This window comes from Dendrobates tinctorius, unplaced genomic scaffold (assembly GCF_039654945.1).
Source record: "Dendrobates tinctorius isolate UK_male_01 unplaced genomic scaffold, ASM3965494v1 ptg000035l, whole genome shotgun sequence".
Lineage (NCBI taxonomy): Eukaryota > Metazoa > Chordata > Amphibia > Anura > Dendrobatidae > Dendrobates > Dendrobates tinctorius.
Window position 1 is genome coordinate 20,607,256 of NW_027361703.1, and position 23,282 is coordinate 20,630,537.

A 23,282-nucleotide genomic window follows, 5' to 3' on the forward strand; every position below is an offset into this window, starting at 1 on the left:
ACATACAAAATAATGGAAAATGACAGCTAAAAATCTATAGTATTTTTTGTTCTGAAATATAAAAGTTAAGTAGTGTACAATGAAGTAAAAGTAAGAAAAAGTATATAATTTCCATATCAAAAAGAGAATTATTGTGTAAATATTCTTCAAAATGTACAAAAAATAGTTTTATGTAACAGTGCACATTTTACTATTTTACATGGGGTATAATGAGTATAATGGTTTTTTTGTGTACCAGTGTTATATTTTTCCTAGTTAGTGCTGTATGTTGGCACATATTCGTATGCTTATACTAAGTGTGCAGGTAGATTGTGCGCTGCATCCTGTCATTCTTTAGTTTGAAAGAGTCATGTACGTGATATGAACAAGCGCTTACAGTGAGTGCTCTAAATGTATGAAGCATAGCATTTAGCCATATCATCTCAGCCTTTTTATGTACGTAACAAAGAATTCCCATTTCACTCTGCTGGCTTTGAGTGGGAGCTGAATAACAGTTTGCGGTTTATTGGGAACAGATGCACTTGGGGATGCCTTCAGGGTGCCAGTCGTTATTATTAGACTGCTAATGTGCTTCTTCTGGCTGCTTCCCAAGAAAGAGGAACAATTAGCTGGCATATGTTAATTTTTGTTTCCCTAACAAATCTCTCCACTGACTAAATGTGTAAAACAAATCCACAAAGAAAGATCAATCAATGCTGTACACACCATTTCTCCCTATTAAAAATATGTTTGTCTCAGAAAGAATGTTTGGGATTTAAAAGGGCAGGTGTTGCTAAATTCCATACTGTCGCACAGAATTTTTTTTTATGTTCAGGTTGAAGGCTAATACATGGTGCAAGAAAATAATTATTACCAGTATGAAGCTAGATATTTTAACACTTCATGCTATGGAGACACGGGAAGGGTTAAGTAGGGCTATGAATCAAATTACCAGCACATTATGTCTGATGAATAGCATTGAAATTATAGTTGTAATCATTGCAAGTGTTTCACTATTACTAAGTTTTGCTAATTGGATGCTATTTATGGCCAGAGAGGTGTGGTAGAGGTGATGATTTTTTTTTGTTATAATGAGGAATAGAGGTTCTCTATGGGCATAAATGGCGGGCACATTTTAGAACAGATTGCATATATTCACACCTATTTTCCTTTTCTCTATTCTGACACCCACTTTCCAGGGTATATCAGCAATAAGTGACACTGTAATCACAAATTGAAAATGATCCTTCCAGAGGAATTGGCAAACTTGACATTTCATTATATTTGTTAACACATGCCACAAATGATTGTTAGTGAGGAAATACCATTTCCCTCTCCCCATCTCCAATCAGATTTAATTTGAAAAATTTCAGCCTCCCCCGGCTAATTTGCAATTAAGACAATTTTGTTTGAATATGTAGTAATGTCATTACCATTCCACCAAATTAGCAAGGAGACTAAAGGTCAGTGTAAGATTTTCCAGCTGGTTGGAGCTTCTCATCTGAGATTTAGGACTATGAACAAACACTATGGCAGAGTTGGAATATGAACTTATTGAAGGTCTTTTAGTTTTGATTTTTTTAAATAAATTTTCTAGATTCTCAGATTAAATTATATTTTTCACTAAAAGAAACAGAATGACTCAATGATACATAATAACTGTCCGGTCTCCTAGTTAAAGACTCATTAAATTTTGTAACTAGTCTTGTTAGGTGATAAATATTCCCAATAACTTCCTTCTCCTTATGCATTATTTGCATGCAGTAGAAATAAGAGCCTTTTTTTATTTGTTCTTGACCTAGTGTACTAATTTGTCTAATTTGTGTTTTTCAGCTTAACCTGGTGTCTAGTGTCACCATGTCTAAAAACATGTTAGACACATCCCCTCAGAGCTTACCTCAAACCCCAACCACTCCCACAGCCCCTGTCACTCCGCTTACCCAGGGACCCTCTGTTATTACACCCGGCAGTGTACCCAATGTTGGGGCAATTCGAAGAAGACATTCTGACAAATACAACATTCCTATGTCCTCAGGTAGCGTTATCATTACTTTGCGGTAAATATGGGTATGTGTATAAACCAATTTCATGTTATTCTTTGCCGATTTCAGCTTAAAATAATTGTGAAGTTATCACGTCTTTTGCCAATGTCAAGAAAGTGTTTCTCTATGAAAGTCTTAGCTCTTCCATAGAGCACTTGTTGTATATGACACTGTATACATTTGACCTTCTTTTTATTGTGCATTTTGACTAACAATTCTCAATCTTTAATCTTTATAGAAATCGCTCCTAACTACGAGTTTTATAAAAACGCAGATGTCCGTCCTCCATTCACATATGCAACTCTCATAAGGCAGGTAGGTTTGAGAAAATTGAACTTTTATTAGATGAGCATGCTTTAATAGCTCAAGACATGACAGTGACACAATTGACATCTGGTCTAGTTAGTAAGTCTTTTTAATGTCACTATGCATCTTGTCTCATTTCAGGCTATCATGGAATCATCTGACAGGCAGTTAACACTTAATGAAATTTACAGCTGGTTTACACGGACGTTTGCTTACTTCAGGCGTAATGCAGCAACTTGGAAGGTAACTACTTTCAAGCGGCTTTAGATGGCTCACATACAGCTTGCTGATAGCACAAGGACCATTTATTTCCATGACATAAGCAGATTAGTATCTGCGTCCCCTCTTTTTAACCTGCCTCTTGAATGGAATGAATTCTCTCTCTCAAAATGACAAGTGAAAGAATAATTTTGCCTCTGATATCGTTTTCTAATTTGGTGCAATTAATAGCAGAGGCTTGGCAGAGAAATGAGGGCCTGACACACTAATTACAGTGTGAGCACTCAATCATCAACACCTTTGTTAGTCGCACTATATTACTTTTTCTCTTGCATATTATTGGCTAATTAGTTTGAAAAATGTCTGTTTGCCTTGTGCAACAAATGGAAGCTGTAGGTTTTGTCTTGGTCGGTGCCTTTTGTACACATCATAGCTCATCATATAGACCGAATGTGCCATGTAGTGAGGACCAAGGCTACTCAGCTGGAACTAAAAAGAAAGTAAAGTGAATATTATCCTGTCAGACTATAAATGCAGTTTATTTACTTAGACAAAAGGGTTCATCCATATCCCTGTCCAAACAACCTCATTGTCTGCTTCCTACCGGTGCTAAAAAATGTAACTTGTGTGCATCCATTTCTGCTGGAGAGCAATGTCTGGGAAGATAAGGGTACTCAGCACAGTCTAAGTGAACTGTTTTATTTTCATTTCAAAAAGCAGTCAGAAACATCAATTAGCCACAAGCCATTTCATACAAAAGGGGAGAATGTTTGTAGCTGAGGAGAACAGAGGCGGCAAAGCACTCATCAGCATACTAAGAATTTTCAACTGTGAGATATGCTAAAGTGAATTAATTTGGATTTAAAATGCAAATGAATCTGGCAGGCGATTACAGATATATGGGTGTGAAAGGTTTAGAACGCTTTTCATTTACAGAATGTTTAGAAGTTATTAGCTGTTGTGTGCAGCGGCCAAACCATTCAATTGTTTTATTTACATGCTACTAACCGATAGAGTGCAAAATAACCCCACTAACTGGCCATAGAACCTACTTAACCACTCTTTCAATAGGTAATATTTATGTTGAAGATTTGCATTTTCTTTTGTTACTCATTAAAGATTGTACAGAATTTTCTGTCATTTGATTTACTGAAAGAAATTTAAAAAGAAATGAAAGGTGATTTAATATCTTAGCTCGGTCTCATCTCCACAGCTCGGGGATCCAGCAAAACTCATTCTGAACAGCTTATTAGTTCTAACTATATCGCATGCATAATAAAACTGCTCATTTGCTCATTAATATTAAAATTATCATATTCCGAGCCATGGGCATTAAGATCAATCAAATCCTTGGATTTCAGGTCAGATGCTAGATCTGCTTATGCTTTTTTTTTCCTTTTTTTTAAGAATTCTCCTCTCTTAAAGCAAGCCAGAAGCTTGTCTTTGTGCAAATAAAAAGAAATCTTTATCAAAATTACTTTGTTTTATATGCTGAAAATAAGAATTAGGTCATTACCGAATTGACTTGATGGTACACTGTAGAAGAATCCGAATAAAAATATGTCAGATTAACAGTCGCCTTGCTCAAGCGTGTTTCAACTGTGTTTAACCCCTTCGTCGTAGAACATTTATTCAGACTGATGTTTCGCTCCATAAAGGAGGATAAGAAACTAATGTCACACCAATATTAACTATTAACCTAAATACACTGATGTCCCAAGGTAAAAAGCAAATGCTGTGAAAGGTACAATAATAAATAAAATAAAACAGTAAAAAATAATAATAAAAGGCATTTTAGCAAAAGTTAATATACATGTTAATGGATGCAGTGAAAGCATGGCTATAATGATTAAGGTAGTCTGTAGGGCTCACATATCATTCTGATGAACCAGTAGTCAGAAAACATTAAACTGTAACTAGAAAATGGCATCTAATAACAGTGAATAAACAAACTCTGTCATTTCATTATTGTGGGAAGAAAAGAATGCCTTTGAGCTTATTTGCATAAAGCTTTGTGGAAAATTAACACTTGTCACTGTCGCCTTTTTAGCATGTTAATACCTCAAGCAGGACTGGTTCCTTTGGACATTTCATCTGTCCCAGAGTGCTTGATCAGGGACAGAGCTGAGCTGACCTAATTGTTCTGGCATTTTCAAAGATACTGTAATTTGTACAGATATTGCAATTTAACCAGCTCACTGAAAGGAAGGTTCTGACATAGCTATTATTAAAATAGCTTGAAAGGTTCATATAACAGAGTTCAAGTCTTTTTTTTTTAAGGTCTGTTCATGTTATAACAAAACTAAAATGTCTATTTTTAATTCACATCATCTCAACGAATAAGCTATCTGCAGACTATTCCACTCATGAACTTTTCTTTTTTTTCCTTCATTATATATCTTTTTTAGAATGCTGTACGTCACAATCTCAGCCTGCACAAATGTTTTGTGCGAGTGGAAAATGTTAAAGGGGCTGTATGGACAGTAGATGAAGCGGAATATCAGAAAAGGAGGTCACAAAAAATCACTGGGTAAGGTTTTTGAATACACTTGTGATGTGTGATATATACCATAATGTAGCGATGAACTCGGGTGGGGGTATCCACGTAGTGTAAATGAACAGTGAGCGCTGTAATTCGTGATCTAAAGATTAGCAATGACCTAATGGGTTAATGACAATAAATAGACTGTCCTGTGAGATGCAAGCATCGCTACAGACAGATCATTTCAGATTTTACTACCAAAAATACCTTTTGGATTTTTTTCCTTATTTAATACATCCACACTTACCAAAAGATTTAGTAACTGTAAAAAAACTAAATAAATAGACCTTTTATTTGGGAGTATTCAAATGTTGCATTTTTGCTGAGTTTTTGCCTCAGAAGAAATCTCATGCACATTCTGCTTATTTTTTACCTTATAGATTTGAACATTCCTGCTACGTTCCCAAGATCAGTTTCTGGTGCATTTTTCACCTCAGTATTTGTAAGCTAAAACCAGGAGTGGGTGATAAATGCAGAAGTGGTGACGCGTTTCTATTATACTTTCCTCTGATTGTTCCTCTCCTGGTTTGGCTTACGAATACTGAGGTCAAACGCTCACCAAGTCCTCAATGTGTTCACATGGCCAAACAATTACAGCAAATTGGATAGAATTTTTTAGAAATCTCATGACCACTGTGCATGTTTTTTACTCAGCGTAAACTGAACGCTTGTTTCAAATCCACAGCATGTCAACTTCTCTTGCAGGGACGCTGAGTTTTCTATGTGGATTTTACCCATAGACATGCATTAGATTCGGAAAATCCGCAGGTAAAAAAGCTCATGCATTTTTAGTGCATTTCCTCAGCAGAAACACATCAAATGCACATGCAATCTGCACCTAAGTTTATCAATAAAGTTTTGTCAATGCCAAATACCAGGAAGTATCAAAAATTAAACAGTTGCTTTTAAAGCATGGCGTAACAAGAAGAGACAAATAGCACAGCATCAAAAAAAGCACACAAAAATGCTAAAAAAAACCACAAGTAGCCTAATTTAAATAGTAGGTGAACAAATGGTGCAAGACTTCTGAAGGGTCAAAAACTCGAACGCTCATCGTCGGGACGTAGCCTCAAAGTGTTTTTCAGATCTGCAACATGTCAATTCTTTCAGCATCTTTGAAGCATTTTTCATCCATTCAAGTGGATGCTGGTAAAATTGCATGAAAAATGTACTAAAAAATACAAGTATTTTAGGCAGCGTTTTTCCTGCCAACACTCTGTCTTTTGCAGCATAAAAATCTGCTGCAAATACTAAACATAAACAGATACCCTTAATGTATTGCCTGACACACAGACTGCCACTTTGCATTAATTTGTCCACAGAATATATTTTTTTTACATTTAACCCCCAATAAAATTTACAATGCAGGAAGAAAACCTCTTTTCATTTGGATGGATAGGATTGGGAAAGGATATCTTCCTCTTTCTACTAATGTCTCATGTCAAATGCACTTTAAATAAGTACACCATGAAAGCTATTTTCTATTCACCAAAGTATTGCTTTATTAAGTGCCATCTCCTCACGTCTATAGTTTGGCTTTTGGCCTTAAAAATGATGAATTGTCTGCAGACATAAAATGACTAATACAGCAGGCACATTGTCATACCTGGGTCGGTTGCTGCATGTCTACGGTATACAATGTACAGTCTAACTACACACAGATGTTAAAGGTATACACACCTCATAAAGGTAAGCAATAGATCTGCTAAAACACATCCAGTACATACAAGTGAACACTTCTATATAGGGTGTATGTGTCCTTAAACAAACCTTTACCTACTATTTAACAGATGAGTTTTCCCTTAAAAAAGCTTTAGATATTTCAGCAGACCTAGTTACAAGATTTCGTTTTGTGTTCCATAAAAAGGTCAAATAAGGTTACATTCACATGATGAGGTTTTGAAACTAGGTATTTTCAGCGTGCAAAAATACTAAGCGCCTTACAGTTTCCAGCAAAGTGGATGGGACTTATAGAAATCTCACGCTCACTGTGTTTTTTTATCTGCATAAACTAAGCCATGTTGCGGTTTTGAAACCTGTGACATATCAGTTTTTCTTGCGGTTACGCGAAGTTTCATGGGCACATTTTCCAATAGGCTTACTTTAGATGCGAAAAATCTGCAGGGAAAAACATATATGCATTTTTAGTGTGTTTCCAATGTGGAAAAGCATCTTAAACGCATGTAATTTCCATATGACTATATCAATAAAGTTGAGTCAAATAACAGGAAGTATCAAAAACAAAGCAGCTTTATGTAAAGCATAACATGTTAAGAACAGGCAGAAAAAATTGCAATAAAAATGCATGTAGACTAAAGGTACTGTCACACTTAGCGATGTACCAGAGATCCCGACCAGCGATGTGACGCGGGCAGGATCGCTGGTACATCGCTAAGTGGTCGCTAGTGAGCTGCCACACAGGCAGATCTCACCAGCGACATCGCTGGGGACAGGGGTCGCTACTTATCTGTCACACTAGGCGATCCTGTCGTCCTCCCGCCCGGATCCACGCTCGTCGCTCGTCTCTCCACAGGAAGCGCCGCAGGAAGCTGATGACGAGAAACGGTCCAGGATGTTCTCGCGCGATCAGCGATAAGCAGCGGGGGAGCGGGTCGTAGGTAAGTATCAGATACAGCGATGTCGCTAGCAATATCGCTATAACGTCACAAGTTATAGCGATATTGCTAGCGATATCGCTTAGTGTGACAGTAGCTGAAAAATGCAATGAAAAAATGCAAGACTCCTAATTTACATGATAGGTGCAGTAAATCTGCAACATCAAAAGCTCACGACAAACTCAATGTGGAAACATAGTGTAAGGTTAGGTTCCCATGATGAGTTTTTGATGACGTGAATTTTCCCAGAAAAAAATGCAATGTCTTACAGTTCCCCCAAAGTGGATGTGATTTTTAGAATCTCCTGTCCACTGTGCTTTTTTCACACTGCATAAACTGACCTGAGGTACATTTTTGAAATCCGCAACATGTCCATTTCTCTTGTGGATACGCTAAGTTTTGCGTGCAGATTTTGCTCATAGAATTAGAATTGTAAGTGGTTTTATTTAAAACATTACACCCCAACAAGAGACAAAAACGCATAGTCAAAAATACGATAAAAATGCATGTATAAAAGCGCTTACAAATGCAAAGAAAAACTGCAAGTATACTAATTTACCTAATATGAGCAGAAATGCTATAGAAAATCTGCAATATCACAAACTCTCCAAATACTCATCATGGAAACGTAGCCTTAGATATATAAATACTCAAACCAGGCTTCCACAATAGGTGACAATGTAAGTATTAAAAGCTGTGAGAGTAGCTGGTAGTATTGTACTTTTCCTTAGATTGCTGCATCAGATATTGATGCATAATTGCCTTTACTATACGGGCTACTGTATATTTACATACATTTTATATGTGCCCAGGAATGGTGTATTTTTTATTACCTACAATACAGTAAAATTTCACAACAAATCTACTGTTACTGCCACTTCTGCTGCTGCTACTACCATTCCTCCTACTACAACATGAATACTATTACTACGATGACTACTACCATTATTATTACTACTACTAAGAAGAATAATCATTTTAGTACTTTGAATGGTACTGAAAATACACGTCTTACTGTTTTATATATGAAAGAAGAAATAGTTAACCCCTTCACACCCGAGCCTGTTTTTGCCTTCGTGACCGGGCCAATTTTTTCAATTCTGACCAGTGTCACTTTATGAGGTCATAACTCTAGAACGCGTCAACGGATCCTACTGATTCTGACATTGTTTTCTCATGACATATTGTACTTCATGATGGTGGTAAAATTTTTTAGATATGAGCTGCGCTTATTTGTTAAAAAAATCAAAATTTGGCGAAAATTTAGAAAATTTTGCAATTTTCAAACTTTTAATTTTTATGCCCTTAAATCAGAGAGTGATATCGCACAAAATAGTTAATAAATAACATTTCCCACATGTCTACTTTACATCTGCACAATTTTGGAAACATAATTTTTTTTTTTAGGAAGTTATAAGGGTTAAAAGTTGACCAGCGATTTCTCATTTTTACAACAAAATTTGCAACACCATTTTTTTAGGGACCACCTCACATTTGAAGTGAGTTTGGGGGGTCAATATAACAAAAAATACCCAAAAGTGACACCATTATAAAAACTGCACCTCTCAATGTACTCAAAACCACATTCAAGAAGTTTATTAACCCTTCAGGTGCTTCACATGAATGAATGGAATATGGAAGGAAAAAATAAACATTTAACTTTTTTTAACAAACATTTTACTTCAAAACCATTTTTTTTTATTTTCACAAGTGTAAAAAGAGAAAATGAACCACAAAATTTTTTGTGCAATTTCTCCCGAATACGCAGATACCCCATATGTGGGGCTAAACCACTGTTTGAGCACACGGCAGAGCTCAGAACGGAAGGAGCGCCGTTTGACTTTTTCAATGCAGAATTGGCAGGAATTGAGATCGGATGCCATGTCGCATTTGGAGAGCCCCTGATGTACCTAAACAGTGGAAACCCCCCACAAGTGACCCCATTTTGGAAACTAGACCCCTTAAAGAACTTATCTAGATGTGTTGTGAACACTTTGAATCCCCAAGTGCTTCACAGAAGTTTATAACGTAGAGCCATGAAAATAAAAAATCATTTTTTTTTTCCACAAAATGACCTTTTAGCCCCCAATTTTTATTTTCACAAGGGTAACAGGAGAAATTGGACCCCAAATGTTGTTGTCCAATTTGTCCTGAGTACGCTGATACCCCATATGTGGAAGAATCTACTGTTTGGGCACACGGTGGGGCTCGGAAGGGAAGTAGTGACGTTCTGAAATGCAGACTTTGATGGAATGGTCTGCGGGTGTCATGTGCGTTTGCAGAGCCCCTGATGTACCTAAACAGTGGAAATCCCCCACAAGTGACCCCATTTTGGAAACTAGACCCCCCAAGGAACTTATCTAGATGTGTGGTGAGCACTTTGAACCCCCAAGTGTTTCAGTAAAGTTTATAATGTAGAGGCGTGAAAATAAAAAAATCATTTTTTTTCCACAAAAATGATCTTTTAGCCCCCAATTTTTATTTTCACAAGGGTAACAGGAGAAATAGGACCCTAAGAGTTGTTGTCCAATTTGTCCTGAGTATGCTGGTACCCCATATGTGGGAGAAAACTACTGTTTGGGCTCACGGTGGGGCTCGGAAGGGAAGTAGTGATGTTCTGAAATGCAGACTTTGATGGAATGGTCTGCGGGCGTCATATTGCATTTACAGAGCCCCTGATGTACCTAAACAGTGGAAACCCACAATTCTAATTCCAACCCTAACCCCAACACACCCCTAACCCTAATCTCAGCCCTAACCATAACCCTAACCACAAACCTAACACCAACACACCCATAACCTTAATCCCAGCCCTAGCCCTAACCCTAGCCCTAACCCTAACCCTAGCCCTAACCCTAGCCCTTGCCCTAGCCCTAGCCCTAACCTGTGTACCTGCTTTTTTCTTTTTTTTTCTTTACTTTTTTTTATTTTTGTGACAAGATCGCTGCGCTGCGATCTGACTCATAGTAACGCCACATCTCCTCTGATCTCACACTGACAGATGATCAGAGGAGAAGCAGCGTTACTATGTGACTAGATCGCTGCCTGGCACACTGTAACGTGACTTCTCCTCTGATCTCACAATGACAGATGATCAGAGGTGAAGCAGCGTTACTGTGTGACAAGATCGCTGCCTGGCACAGCTGTGCCAGGCAGCGATCAGCTGTGCCAGGCAGCGATCTAGTCACACAGTAACGCTGCTTCACCTCTGATAATCTGTCAGTGAGATCAGAGGGAGAAGCCGCGTTACAATGAGGGAGATCGCCGGGAAACAAGCAGCTTTCCCAGCGATCGCTCCCATTGGCTGCTGTGACGCTGACGTCATCAGGACCTGAACCAATCAGGTCTCAATGATGTCGGGGGTCCCAGCATGCATTGTGCTCCGGGATCCCCACGTTGTAAGGTATGTGGGGGTCCCGGGGGGCACAAAACCGCCGACAGTAGATAAACGTCGGCGCTGCACAAAGCCCAGCAAGCGCCAACGTTTATCTACAGTGGGCGGTCGGGAAGCGGTTAATTGAACTTGCATACAGAGATGAATTACATATACTCTTTGCTCACATAAGTTTACAGTCTAATTATTATTAATAGTAGTAGGTGATTCAGTAAGTGTTTAATTCTTCAAAATGATCTTGTGATCTTGGAGTAGAATTGTGATAGTTGTATACACAGGTTTATAAACTACACTCACTTGCAGAAGAAGGTTCAATATAGGTCTCCTGTAATTCCAGCCATTAGCTAGGCTCATATATAAGTCACATTTATTGTACTGTAAACTTTGAATGGGCTTTTTTTTGTTTTGCAGTAGTCCAACATTAGTAAAAAACATACCTACCAGCCTTGGCTATGGAGCAGCACTTAATGCAAGTTTACAGGTAAGACAATCAATTTGACTTTCATTGTTTTCGTACATAAAATGTATTTGCCTTATTGAAGATGCTTTTGCAGTATTGTTCAGTAGTTTCACCTGATACAGTAGTGTAGCTAAGAGGAATCCACTCTGGCTCTAATGCTTACTGCTTTTGATGTGAAGTGGCAAGAAGGACACCCTGTGGCAAGTCCTGGAACACTCCGATTTCCACAAAGTAAATGACTGCTCGTGTGACTCTTCCTCTGTGAATTAAACATTCTGGTTGTGGCAATGCTCCGCTCATGGACTGTACATACATTATCCTAAGTAATGTAGACAGATTAAAGATTTCTACAGTGAGAGGAACACTGCTTGTATTGAATTGTCAGCGAGCTGCAAAACAGAATGCATAAGTGTGCTAAACTGCCCTAGTTATGTAACAGAAGATTCGGAGTGATTTTCTGAACTAGTCAATCTATGTTAGATAACCAACCATGTTACAATATCTTGTCTGAAATGTCATAGCAGACTGTGCAGTGAATGTTAACACTTTACCTGCCCCTGGCACCTGCCTGCCACCACTCAGATACATTTTGGTAAATTAATCATAGAAGTTTGTTGGGAAATTTAGAATGATAGCTGCATAATATTGCTTGACAGGTTAAAGGGAATCTGTCATTAGCATATACTGCCAAGCCTGTGCGCCACATTAAGTAGCAGCAGAGACTTTGATTCCAGAGCTGAGTCACTTACTGGGTGTCTTTTAAGGCCAGGGTCTCATGAGCGTTGATGCTCCCATCTGAGAAAATCGGTAACACCTGAGTGCAGTCTGATGTTTTACATGCACCAATAGACTTGAATGGGTGTGTGTCATCCGATTTGCTGAGTAACTTGCAGCATGCTGCAATTTTTTTTTTCTCCTGCCGAATTGGCATGTGAAAAAAAAACGCTGATCGGCACTGCCCCATAATATAACACTGTGCTGCGTGCTAGCCTGAAAAACATCATGCAAATGAGCCCTTATAGTTGTTGTTGTAATTTTATCTCTGACTTCTACTCCCAACCAGCTGCACACCAACCCCTGCTCTCCTGCCACTGATTGCCAGCTATGTGTACTGCATATAGGTAGAAAGTTGACAATCAGCAACAGGGGGGTGATGTTGCCACAACTCATAAATGCCAAGGGCTTCGAGCACAAACACATAATGAAGAGGTAGATCAGGCAGCGGAAACCTGATGACAGTTTTTTTTACAGACAGTGTCTAGCTTTGTAAATAAAAAGTCAGGCGGTAAAATGGTTAACACTTCTCTTCTTTCCCATTAGGCTGCTCTGGCAGAAAGCAGTTTACCTTTGCTGAGTAACACAGGTTTGATAAATAATGCATCCACTGGCTTACTACAGGCAGTACATGATGACCTCAATGGCTCACTGGATCACATGGACAGCAATGGAAACAGCAGTCCAGGATGCTCACCCCAACCACACATGTAAGTGCAGTCAAAAAGTTCAAACTTTATTTCGCCTGTATCTATTTATACAAAAAAAGTTTTACAACAATTTACAGTATTTTTGTTCAAATGGACAGGCACAACTTTGACAATGTCTGTCCACACTAAAGTGACCTAACTTTACAAAATGACAGACATCGTGATCAAGAAGTGAGCACATTTCGGCTATCTACTTAATTTCACTGAAAAGCCAGTGATAGGCCGGGGTCACACTTGCGTGTGTAATGCCTGAGGCTCTCGCATCAATACCCGGCACTGCTGCCGGCACTCGGGACCAGAGTGTGCGACTGCATAGAGATACATGCAGCTGCACAATTCGGTCCCAAGTGCCGGGTATTGATGCGAGAGACTCGCGCGAGTTTCTCACATTCCACAAGTGTGAACCCGGCCTTAGAATGCAGTAACTACCTACCAATATAGCTAGCCAGTCACACAACCTTTTTAGCCCATATAACACCCAACTTAGGTCTCGTTCAGATGTCCATTTTTCTCATACGAGTTGTATCCAGTTGTATTTTACAGATAGAACTCATACCTATTGTAGTATATGAGGCTGTTTACATGTTTTTCTATTTTTGTAGACTGACTGGTCCATACAAAATCACAGACACATGTCCAGTCTGAAAATTTTTTTTTTTGCATATGAGAAACATCACTAAACTTATAGAGACAGAGACATTTGTACATTTTTTCTATAATTTATATTTGCCTCTTTAGCCGCTATAACTTTCCTCTGAGTTTGTACAATTATTGTTTCTTTGAAGCACTTTTAGAAAATTCATAGTTAATATGTCAACATTTTAAATTAATTGTGCTATTCATTTATCATATTAAATTATGTAAAAAAATCAAACTCTATGGTGGGAATTTATCATACTATTTACAAAAGAAAACTGGTGCATAGGAATTACAATTTTGTTGTACATAAAAATGTTTCTACTTATGCCATTTTTATGCCAGCTTTAACACTTTTTGAAAAGTGGGAGATTTGCGGAGGCAGCATTCACTCTAGAAAGTGTCATTAATAATTGCAGAAGTGTATTCCAGTTTCTTACTGGAGTTTGCATGTGCGGCTACATGACTAGGGATAAATACCAATCTAGAAACTCATCTAAAGACACTCTTTTTTTGACGTGTTTGTCAATGTAGATCAGCTTTTTAGACTCTGTCCTATAAAACAGCCACCTTTCCTAGGTAATACTTTGCGATATAGTTTCTTTTGTTCTGAAAAAGAGCTGACTTAAATGTCCTTATGTTTGTATATTGCCAGGTTCTATATGATTGTAGGACAAAACTGCAGAACTAACAAATAAAACTTGTTGCACTTAAGTTGAGATTACCGTATATACTAAAGTATAAGCCAACCCGTTTATAAGCCGAGGCACCTAATTTTGCCACAAAAAAATAGGTAAGCTTATTGACTCGAGTATAAGTAGGGTATGCACTGTCCTCTCATCCTTGTCCTGATATGTATGGCTCCCCGTCTCTGTCATTGTATGCATGGCTCCCCCCTTCCCTGTCATTGTATGCATGGCTCCCCCGTCCCTTTCATTGTATGCATGGCTCTCACTTCCCTGTCATTGTATGCATGGCTCCCATGTCACTTTCCTGGTATGCATGGCCCCTTATCCCCTATCCTTGTATGTATGGCTCTTTATCCTCTATCCTTGTACGCATGATTCCTGTTAAAAAAAAAAAAAAAAATCCTATTTACCTGTCTGCACGCCCTCACTGGCACTGCACCTCATTCTGGCGCCAGCAGCTCTTCTGGCCGAATGATCACATGGCCTCGCTCATTAAGGTAATGAATATGCACTCCACGCATATGGGAGTGGAGAGGCATGCATATTCATTACTTTAATGAGAGGGGCCACGTGATTGCTCATCTGGAAGAGCTGCTGGTGCCGGAACGAACGAGATGCAGGGCCAGCAAGGGAACATAGGTAGGTAAGTAGGATGTGTGCTGGAAACCGGCGGCTGCAGCTGGCAACGTGTGCTATTACAGCAGCGGCACATTCTTAAGCCACAGTCACTGGCTTCTGCCTCTGTAACCCGCTGCTCTGCCGCTCCCCGCCAGCTCCTGCCTCTGTTACCTGCTGCTCCGCCGCTCCCCCTCCTCCGACAGCCCTCTGGGACAATTGCCTTGTGTATAAGCCGAGGGGGGCGTTTTCAGCACAAAAGATGTGCTGAAAAACTCGGCTTATACACGAGTATATACGGTAATACAGAAACCTGGTTATTTGAAGGAATAAACTATCTTCTTTTTGATACCACTCCACAGTTTTGTTTTTTTTTGTAATAAAGCCATGCCAGGATGTCAGCTTCCGACCACATCATCCTTAAAAGTTCTTGGGACATAGATGTAGTTGATGGGAAGGATCTGCTGAGAACTTCTTTTGACAAACTTGAGTAGGAACAGTCAGTTTCCTAAGCTGATGTGTTAAAAACTGGAAAAATTGTCAAGTTTGTGGATATGAGTGACATTGGCAAAGAAACATTTTGATGGTTGAACTTGGACAGTGCATCTCCAAAATAACAGATCTTTTTAGGTGTTCTTAAGGGTATGTTTCCACGGTCAGGAAACGCTGCGGGTTTGATGCTGCGTACAGCCACAGTGTCAAACCCGCAGCGTCAAGATGTTACAGCATAGTGGAGGGGATTTCATGAAATCCTGTCTCCACTATGCGTTAAAAGAGGTAGGCGGCACACCCGCGTAAACAGACATGCGGCGCGTCTTTTCAGAACGCAGCATGTCTGTTTACGGTGCGGCGACGCTCTGTCGCCACATCGTAAATTTCCCATAGACAATCATTAGATGCAGTAAAACTGCATCTAATGATTAATCACATGCGTAGTAACTGCGTAAACGCAGCTTACTACGCATGTCTACTAATAAAATGACATTCTAACCTGTCCCGCCACTGTAAGTCTCCGTCCACTGCAGTTCTCGCAATAACTTAGCTTATCGTGAGAACTGCCGTGTACGTGACGGGGGTTATCTCAGGTCATGTACACAGTGTAGATGATCGCCAGAGATCTCCGGTGGTCATCTACAAGCTCTGCTATGTCCGGATGTCATGCATCCAGATGTAGCAGAGCTGGACTCGTCGTTGGACACTCGTATAATGGACTACGTCGGATCAGAGAGTATACTGTTGTTTTTTTATTTTATTTTTTTCAGGTGATCAATGCCTTTGCTTGGATTTGGGCGTGCAATAAAAATATCGAAAACTGTGTAGTGTTTTATTTCATTAAAATACTTTTTTTCTGGCTGTCTTTTTTGTTAACCCTTTAACTATAGGATTAATAATGGAGAGGTGTCTTAGTTTTGTACAATGTAGGATAGATCTTCAGCTCACCTGGTTCAGCCTGCCCAGTCCTCCTTTCCATAATCTCGGTGCATGGAGTGGATCCATCCCCATCTGGGAGAAATGCTCAATGAAAAAAAGTTTTTTATAGTTCCAGCACACGATGTGAAAAAATTAAGAAAAGCCTTTATTTAATCCATAATTAAAAAATGCAATTCCAGTGATGATAAAAGCATGTGTAGGCTTACGCGTTTCGGATCATATTTGACCCTTAATCATAACATCAATAATAGTTTTGTCTCTACAAAAGATGGTCCAAGGAATGACAAACGGTAAGGATGCAAAAGAATTCTAAGTGTTCCACAAACATTGATCTGCATGTGGAGCAAACACTACATCACTAGTTTCAATCTCTCAGACCAGCCACTGTAGCACAAACTGTAGAAGAAGTAAATTCTGATTATGATAGAAAGATTTCAGAACACATAGGATAGGTCAACTTGCTGCTTATAGGACTATGTAGCTGCCAGTCAGTCATAGCCCATGATGAGCCTTGTTTACTCACAAAAGCATCTTCATTGGGGTTGTGTGTGTGTTACAACACATTGAGCAACAGAATAAGATGAGCTGTTTGGATGTTATTTGACATCTTTTGTAAGGTCAGGTGCATGTAAATCACTTACTGGGAATTGATATAGCACTAGTATGCACTAAGGCAAGAAGGAATTCCAGTAAAAGGAGTGTGATACTTTTGAAAATGTTCATGTAGATGTTATTTTGACACATTCAGATTTTTATTTTCTTATCTGACATTTCCTATAATGAGTGGCTTAAGACCAGATTTGAAAAGAAACATGATTTTATAATACTCGGTTTGGAGATATTTATGCTATATCTGTCTATATTTAGCCACCCAATATTAATGAGAAGTCCTGTCCAGTCCTGGAAGTATTTCGCTGTGTTACGGGACATAGTGTACGGCGCATGAGCAGTAATGATTTTCAGCTTTACCTGCAGTTGGGCAAATCATACAGCACGTGTGCAAAGCAAGATTGCTTTGCGCATGCGTTAACGATGGAGAAGACTACCGGAGAAGAGCGCGGATGGGGGCTACGGATGGGGTGGAGAAAAAAGAAGAAACCCCACCCATCGGACTGGACCGAAGCCTGCAACTTCGGTGACAGATTACCTTTAAGAGAAAATGAAATCCAAACCTAAAGGGCCCTGTGTGAAAAAGTGATTGTCCCCCTCCTCCCTTAAAGCATAAACTAACTGTGGTTTATCACATGTTTGGGAAGCAGAGTTCAAATTCTGTATCCACACGTAGGCCTGATTACTGCCACACCTGTTCCCAATCAAGAAATCCCTTAAATAGGAACTGCCTGACAAAGTGAAGTAGACCAAAAGCTTTTGAAAAGCTAAACATCATGCCGCGATCCCAAAAAATTGTGGAACAAATAAGAAAGAAAGCAATTAACAATCATCAGTCTGGAAAAGGTATAAAGCAATTTCAAAAGCTTTTGGACTCCATCGATCCACAGTGGGAGCCATTATCCACAAATGGCGAAAACATGTCACAGTGGTTAACCATCCCAGGAGTGGCCGACTGACCAAAATTACCCCAAGAGTGCAGTTATGACTCTTCCAAGAGGTCAGAAAAAAACCCACAACCACATCCAAAGAACTGAAGACCTCACTTGCCTCCGTTAAGGTCAGTGTTCATGACTCCACCATAAGGAGGAGACTAGGCAGAAATGTCCTGCATGGCAGAGTTCCAAATCAAAAAATATTGCTGAGCTATTAGAACATAAAGGCTTGTGTCAGTTTTGCCAGAAACATCTTGATACTCCCCAGGACTTTTAGGAGAATAATCTGTGGACTGACAAGATAACAGTTGAACTTTTTGGAAGGTGTATGTCCCATTACATGTGGCGTCAAAGTAACACACCATTTCAGAAAAGGAACATCATACCAACAGTAAAACATGGTGGTAGCAGTGTGATGGTCTGGGGCTATTTTGTTACTTCAGGACCTGGAAGATTTGCTGTGGTAAATGGAAGCATGAATTCTGCTGTCTATCAAAACATCTTGAAGGAGAATGTCTGGACATCTGTTTGTGACATCAAGCTGAAGTGCACAGGACAATGAACCAAAACAAGCCAGCAAGTTCACTTCTGAATGTTTTAAGAAAAATAAAATTAAGACTTTAGAGTCTCCTAGTGAAAGTCCTGACCTTAATCCGATTGAGACGCTGTGGCATTACCTTAAAAGGGTGGGTCATGCTTGGAAACCCTTCAGTGTGGCAGGATTACAACAATTCTGCAAAGATGAGTGGGCCAAAATTCCTCCAATGTTATATTATGTCAGTGGGCCAAAATTGCTCCAATGTTATATTATATGAGTGTATACTATTGTTACTGTAGGTTAATATTATTGATTTTTTGGACAAGGGTAATAAACTGATGCATAGTGTTAGGGTTGTGGATCGCACTAAATCTAAAATATAATAAAGTGCGATTGCAACCCGGATTCCACCATGCAGAGATGGTAAACTGCTGCTCAGTAATGGAGGACACCGGCAGAGTAACCGCAGACCCAGTGTGTGTAGGAGCGAACTCTGTTACTGTACAGAGCTGCAGAAAGAGACACCGAAGCCTTTTACCTCACAGACTACGGCTTAGGAAACCGCTACTGCAGCGCCAGGGATTAACCCTAGAGAAACGCTGTGCAATGTTAGCAGTCACTGCCTGCGTACAGCACCGCCCTGGGGGATGCCACTTGCCAGCCTAAACTTAGCGCTGGAAAGCGCAGTAACTGCACACGGCACCGTTGAGATGGACACTGCGGCATATGTGGTACAGAGGTGTCTCGTTCAGATGACACTCTCTGGCATAACGTGTGAGACTGGAAGCACGGCGGCACTATGCAGTGCCACCACTCGGTGCTGACTCAGGCCTCTAAACCCTACCAACATGTGTATTAAAGGGAAGGGGTTTCATAATGAGTCATTCAGCGGTTCATAAGCATCCATCATCACACACATCACTACCAGTTACTGTCTATTCTAGAGCATGGCGGCCATGCGAACCTTTTATAGCAGCGTCCTTCCGGGACCTTCCTGATGGTCCAATCCGAGCTGGAGAAGGACCTGAGCATGTGACCTCCGATCTCCAATGAGAGATCGTCCCACGGGCATGCTCAGTAGACCGAAAGGAGGACTTAGTCCCTGGAGTAGCTCACTGCTGACCAGCATACGTTGCTATAGTTGGACCAGAGGTGGCAGCAGCAACCAAACCCACAGTGCTAGTCTGAGCAGAGTTCTGGAATCGACGAGTCTGCTGATCAGCCTCCTCTGCGGCCGGAGAGGAATGGGAGAGTGCCGAAGGCAAGGCTCGGGATTCCTGCTGTGCAGCGTCAGGAACCCGACGCCTAACACATAGTTTGCGACCTTTAGAGATAGATATAGAATCACTACCTTTAGACATAATCTAGCTATTAACTGCTGTACGTTTTATGAGTCTAACATTTAGTTTCATATAAATTTGGATAAAATCAGCAGAATTCTGCTTGTTTTGCTTACATAACCTATTTATTGTGCTTAAAAGATCATATACAGGATCACTTCAGTTTCGTTAAAATCCCATACAGAGAATACCTACATTTGATCCTAAAGAGACACATTATATTTATTAACATCCTGCTGCTATAACTGTGAGAGACACAAAAGCAGAAAATCCTCCTTATTGAGCCAATATCCATAAAAGTACCCTGGAATGTACATAGTCATTATCTGACTGATTATGATCTTCAAACCAGCTCTGAACTAGCACTAAATTAAGTGCATTGCCCTTTTATTAAAACCATAAAATACAACTTTAACTATTACCCACCGTTTACATAGAGCCTGGAAAAGTGTAACTTTTTCCCTGTCTTATAAATCAGCATAATTACATATTCAACTTTAATTACTGGTGTGTCTGTATTGGCAAGGTTTATATGTTATATTTTATGCAGAACTACGATTCCTATTAATATTTAGCAGCTAACTATATCATTAATTACTCTAAAATCTTTCCCCTACCATCTTTTTAATGGAGCAGTGAGAGTGGAATTATTAAAAATTGATGCATTGTGGATTTCAGAAATGTGTATGGAGCGTTGGAAATGCCTGGCCTTAATCAGTGATGTCAAATGTGGTACTTTCCTGTTTACTAAATTGTACAACGTGAACCTTGGAGATATTGTTTTAATGCTTCATCCTAATAATGGCGTGATGTAAGATTTCTATTTAGGTCTGAGTAGGATATGTCTACAGTAGTATAGTATGTGTACTTGCTAAGTTTTTTCTTTGAAGACAGAGCATGATAAAGTCAAATATAGTTCGGAACATACAATACTTTTATTGAGGTTAACACACTTTGATATTATACCCAAAATGCACAATATGATATAAGAGAAGTATCACCACAAGTAACAGAAAAAAAGCAAAAATAACATCACATAAATCTAGAGTTACACAAATAACTATATATATATATAATTACCTTAAATTGTCTGTCATCCACTTCCGTCTGGATGTCCCCGAATCCCACAATCCACCACGCCGACCGCCATATTGAAATACCCCAGTGATGGGTGTTCCAATATGGCGCCCGCTGGTGGTACCAGGACCACCAGCGGGACACCGACGGGACCCCCGCTGCTGCCGAACCCGCCACCAATGGACCCCCCACCGCTGCCTGCCCACCCACCTCTGTCACAGCCGCCGGGAAAGACCGCGGCTTGCGGCCTGTGCACAGGCCGCAAGCTGCGGTCTTTCCTGCTGGCTGGCTGCTGCCAGGACCCCCCACCGGACCCGCCGCTGCTCTCCCACCCACCTCCGTCACAGCCGCCAGGAAAGACCGTGGCTTGCGGCCTGTGCACAGGCCGCAAGCTGCGGTGTTTCCTGCCGGCTGGCCGCTGCCAGGACCCCCCCACCAATGGACCTGCCGCTGCTGACCCCCCCTGCCGCCTGTACTCATATACACACATGTATTCAAAAACACACACACCTACTCACATACACACACACATATTCACATACACACACACACATACTCACATACACACACACGTATCCACATACACACATATTCGCATACACACAAATACTCACAAACACACACACTCACATACACACACGTATTCACATACACACTCACATACACGTATTCACATACAAATATTCACATACACACATGTACTCACACACACACGTACTCACACACACATGTACTCACAAACACACACACGTACACACACTTCCCTCCCGATGCGATAGCATCGGGCACACCTGTAGTTAAAACTATAATCTGCTTTAACCCTTTAATGACCAGGGGTATTTTTGGTTTTGCATTTTCATTTTTTGCTCCCCTTCTTCCCAGAGCCATAACTTTTTTATTTTTCCATCAATATGGCCATGTGATGGCTTGTTTTTTTGCAGGAAGAGTTATACTTTTGAACAAAATCATTGGTTTTAACATGTCATGTAATAGAAAACGGGAAAAAAATTCCAAGTGAGGTGAAATTGAAAAAAAAACGTGCAATTCCACAATTGTTTTTTTTGGGTTTTTTTTTTTTTAACTAGCTTCACTAAATGCTAAAACTGACCTACCATTATGATTCTCCAGGTCATTACAAGTTCATAGACACCAAGCATAGTGCAGACACATTCTTTTGATCATCCATTATTGCATTTTATTGCAATGTTTCATTGACCAAAAAACGTAATTCTGGCATTTCGATTTTTTTCTCGGTGGACTGTTTACCGATTTTATTAATTCTATTTATATATTGATAGATCTGGCGATTCTGAGTGCGGCAATGCCAAACATGTGTATATTTGATTTTTTTATTGTTTTATTTTGAATGGGGTGAAAAGGGGGTGATTTGAACTTTTATATTTTTTTATTTTTTTAATATTTCCATGGGAGACTTGAAGCTAAAGTTGTTCGATCACCTCTGCTACATAGAGCAGGGCTGCAGCCCTGCTGTACAGTATGCAGCAGATTATGCTCACTTACTATGAGCGCCGACCACCAGGTGGTGCTCATAGCGATCCAGCAGTGACAACCATAGGGGTCTTCTGCTGACCCTGGGTTGTCATGCCAACCCATGGGCGACCCGCGGTCATGTGACACGGGTGCCGATGGGAGGAGGTAATGACGCGCTTCTGGCGTGTGCATGTTAAATTCCACTGTCAGAGTTTGACAACAGCATTAAACATGTTAACAGATGTGAGTGAATTACGATTGTACAGATCAACTTTCACGTGCCGGAAAAGGTGCGGGCTCATCACCGGAGCCCACACCAGACAGAGGAAGAGGTCCAATGACGGACTATGTCTGTCATTGGACATTAAGGGGTTAAAGACAATTTGAATAATCTATGAATACATTTAATAATTTCTTTCCATGTCTACAGTACAGATGGGCCAGCTAAATTATGTAAGCAGAGGTAAGTGGATCACTTCTCACAACCCTGGTACACACTCCAGGTCAGTATTCTCTGGCCATGGCCAGAGAGCTTGCCAAATTTCCTTACCCTCTGGGATCCGAGGCTTAGTGATATGGTGATATGTCAACTGTGCGCTGCATACCACACAGATAACGTCACACCAGGCCAGCGAATCAAATCACATGCTGAGAAAGCCAGAAGCTCAGGAAATTTGCGCAGCTACTGATCACAGCCAGAGAGCACTGACTTGGTCTGTGGATTGGGGTTGCACAAAGGGATCAGCTCATCTCTACAGGTAAGTGTAAACATATTGCAATGACCAGCATCAGCCCAGCTTTTATGGTCTTATTAGCGGCAAGAATTGGTCATGAGTAAAATCTAAATTTTTTTAAACCTGCTTTGGCAATATGAGAAACG

At 40.1% G+C, this 23,282-nt stretch overlaps 1 protein-coding gene across 19 annotated transcripts in view; it reads left to right on the top strand.

Moving 5' to 3' along the window:
- Positions 1 to 23,282, top strand: part of FOXP2 (forkhead box P2) — a 461,404-nt gene that overhangs the window by 391,555 nt on the left and 46,567 nt on the right. For all 19 annotated transcript variants that reach the window (XM_073573315.1, XM_073573316.1, XM_073573312.1 and 16 more), the window contains 6 exons: positions 1,813 to 2,014; positions 2,260 to 2,336; positions 2,469 to 2,570; positions 4,955 to 5,076; positions 11,509 to 11,578; positions 12,878 to 13,041. In XM_073573315.1, coding sequence (XP_073429416.1) covers positions 1,813 to 2,014; positions 2,260 to 2,336; positions 2,469 to 2,570; positions 4,955 to 5,076; positions 11,509 to 11,578; positions 12,878 to 13,041 — 737 coding nt within the window. The remainder of the gene's footprint in view (positions 1 to 1,812; positions 2,015 to 2,259; positions 2,337 to 2,468; positions 2,571 to 4,954; positions 5,077 to 11,508; positions 11,579 to 12,877; positions 13,042 to 23,282) is intronic.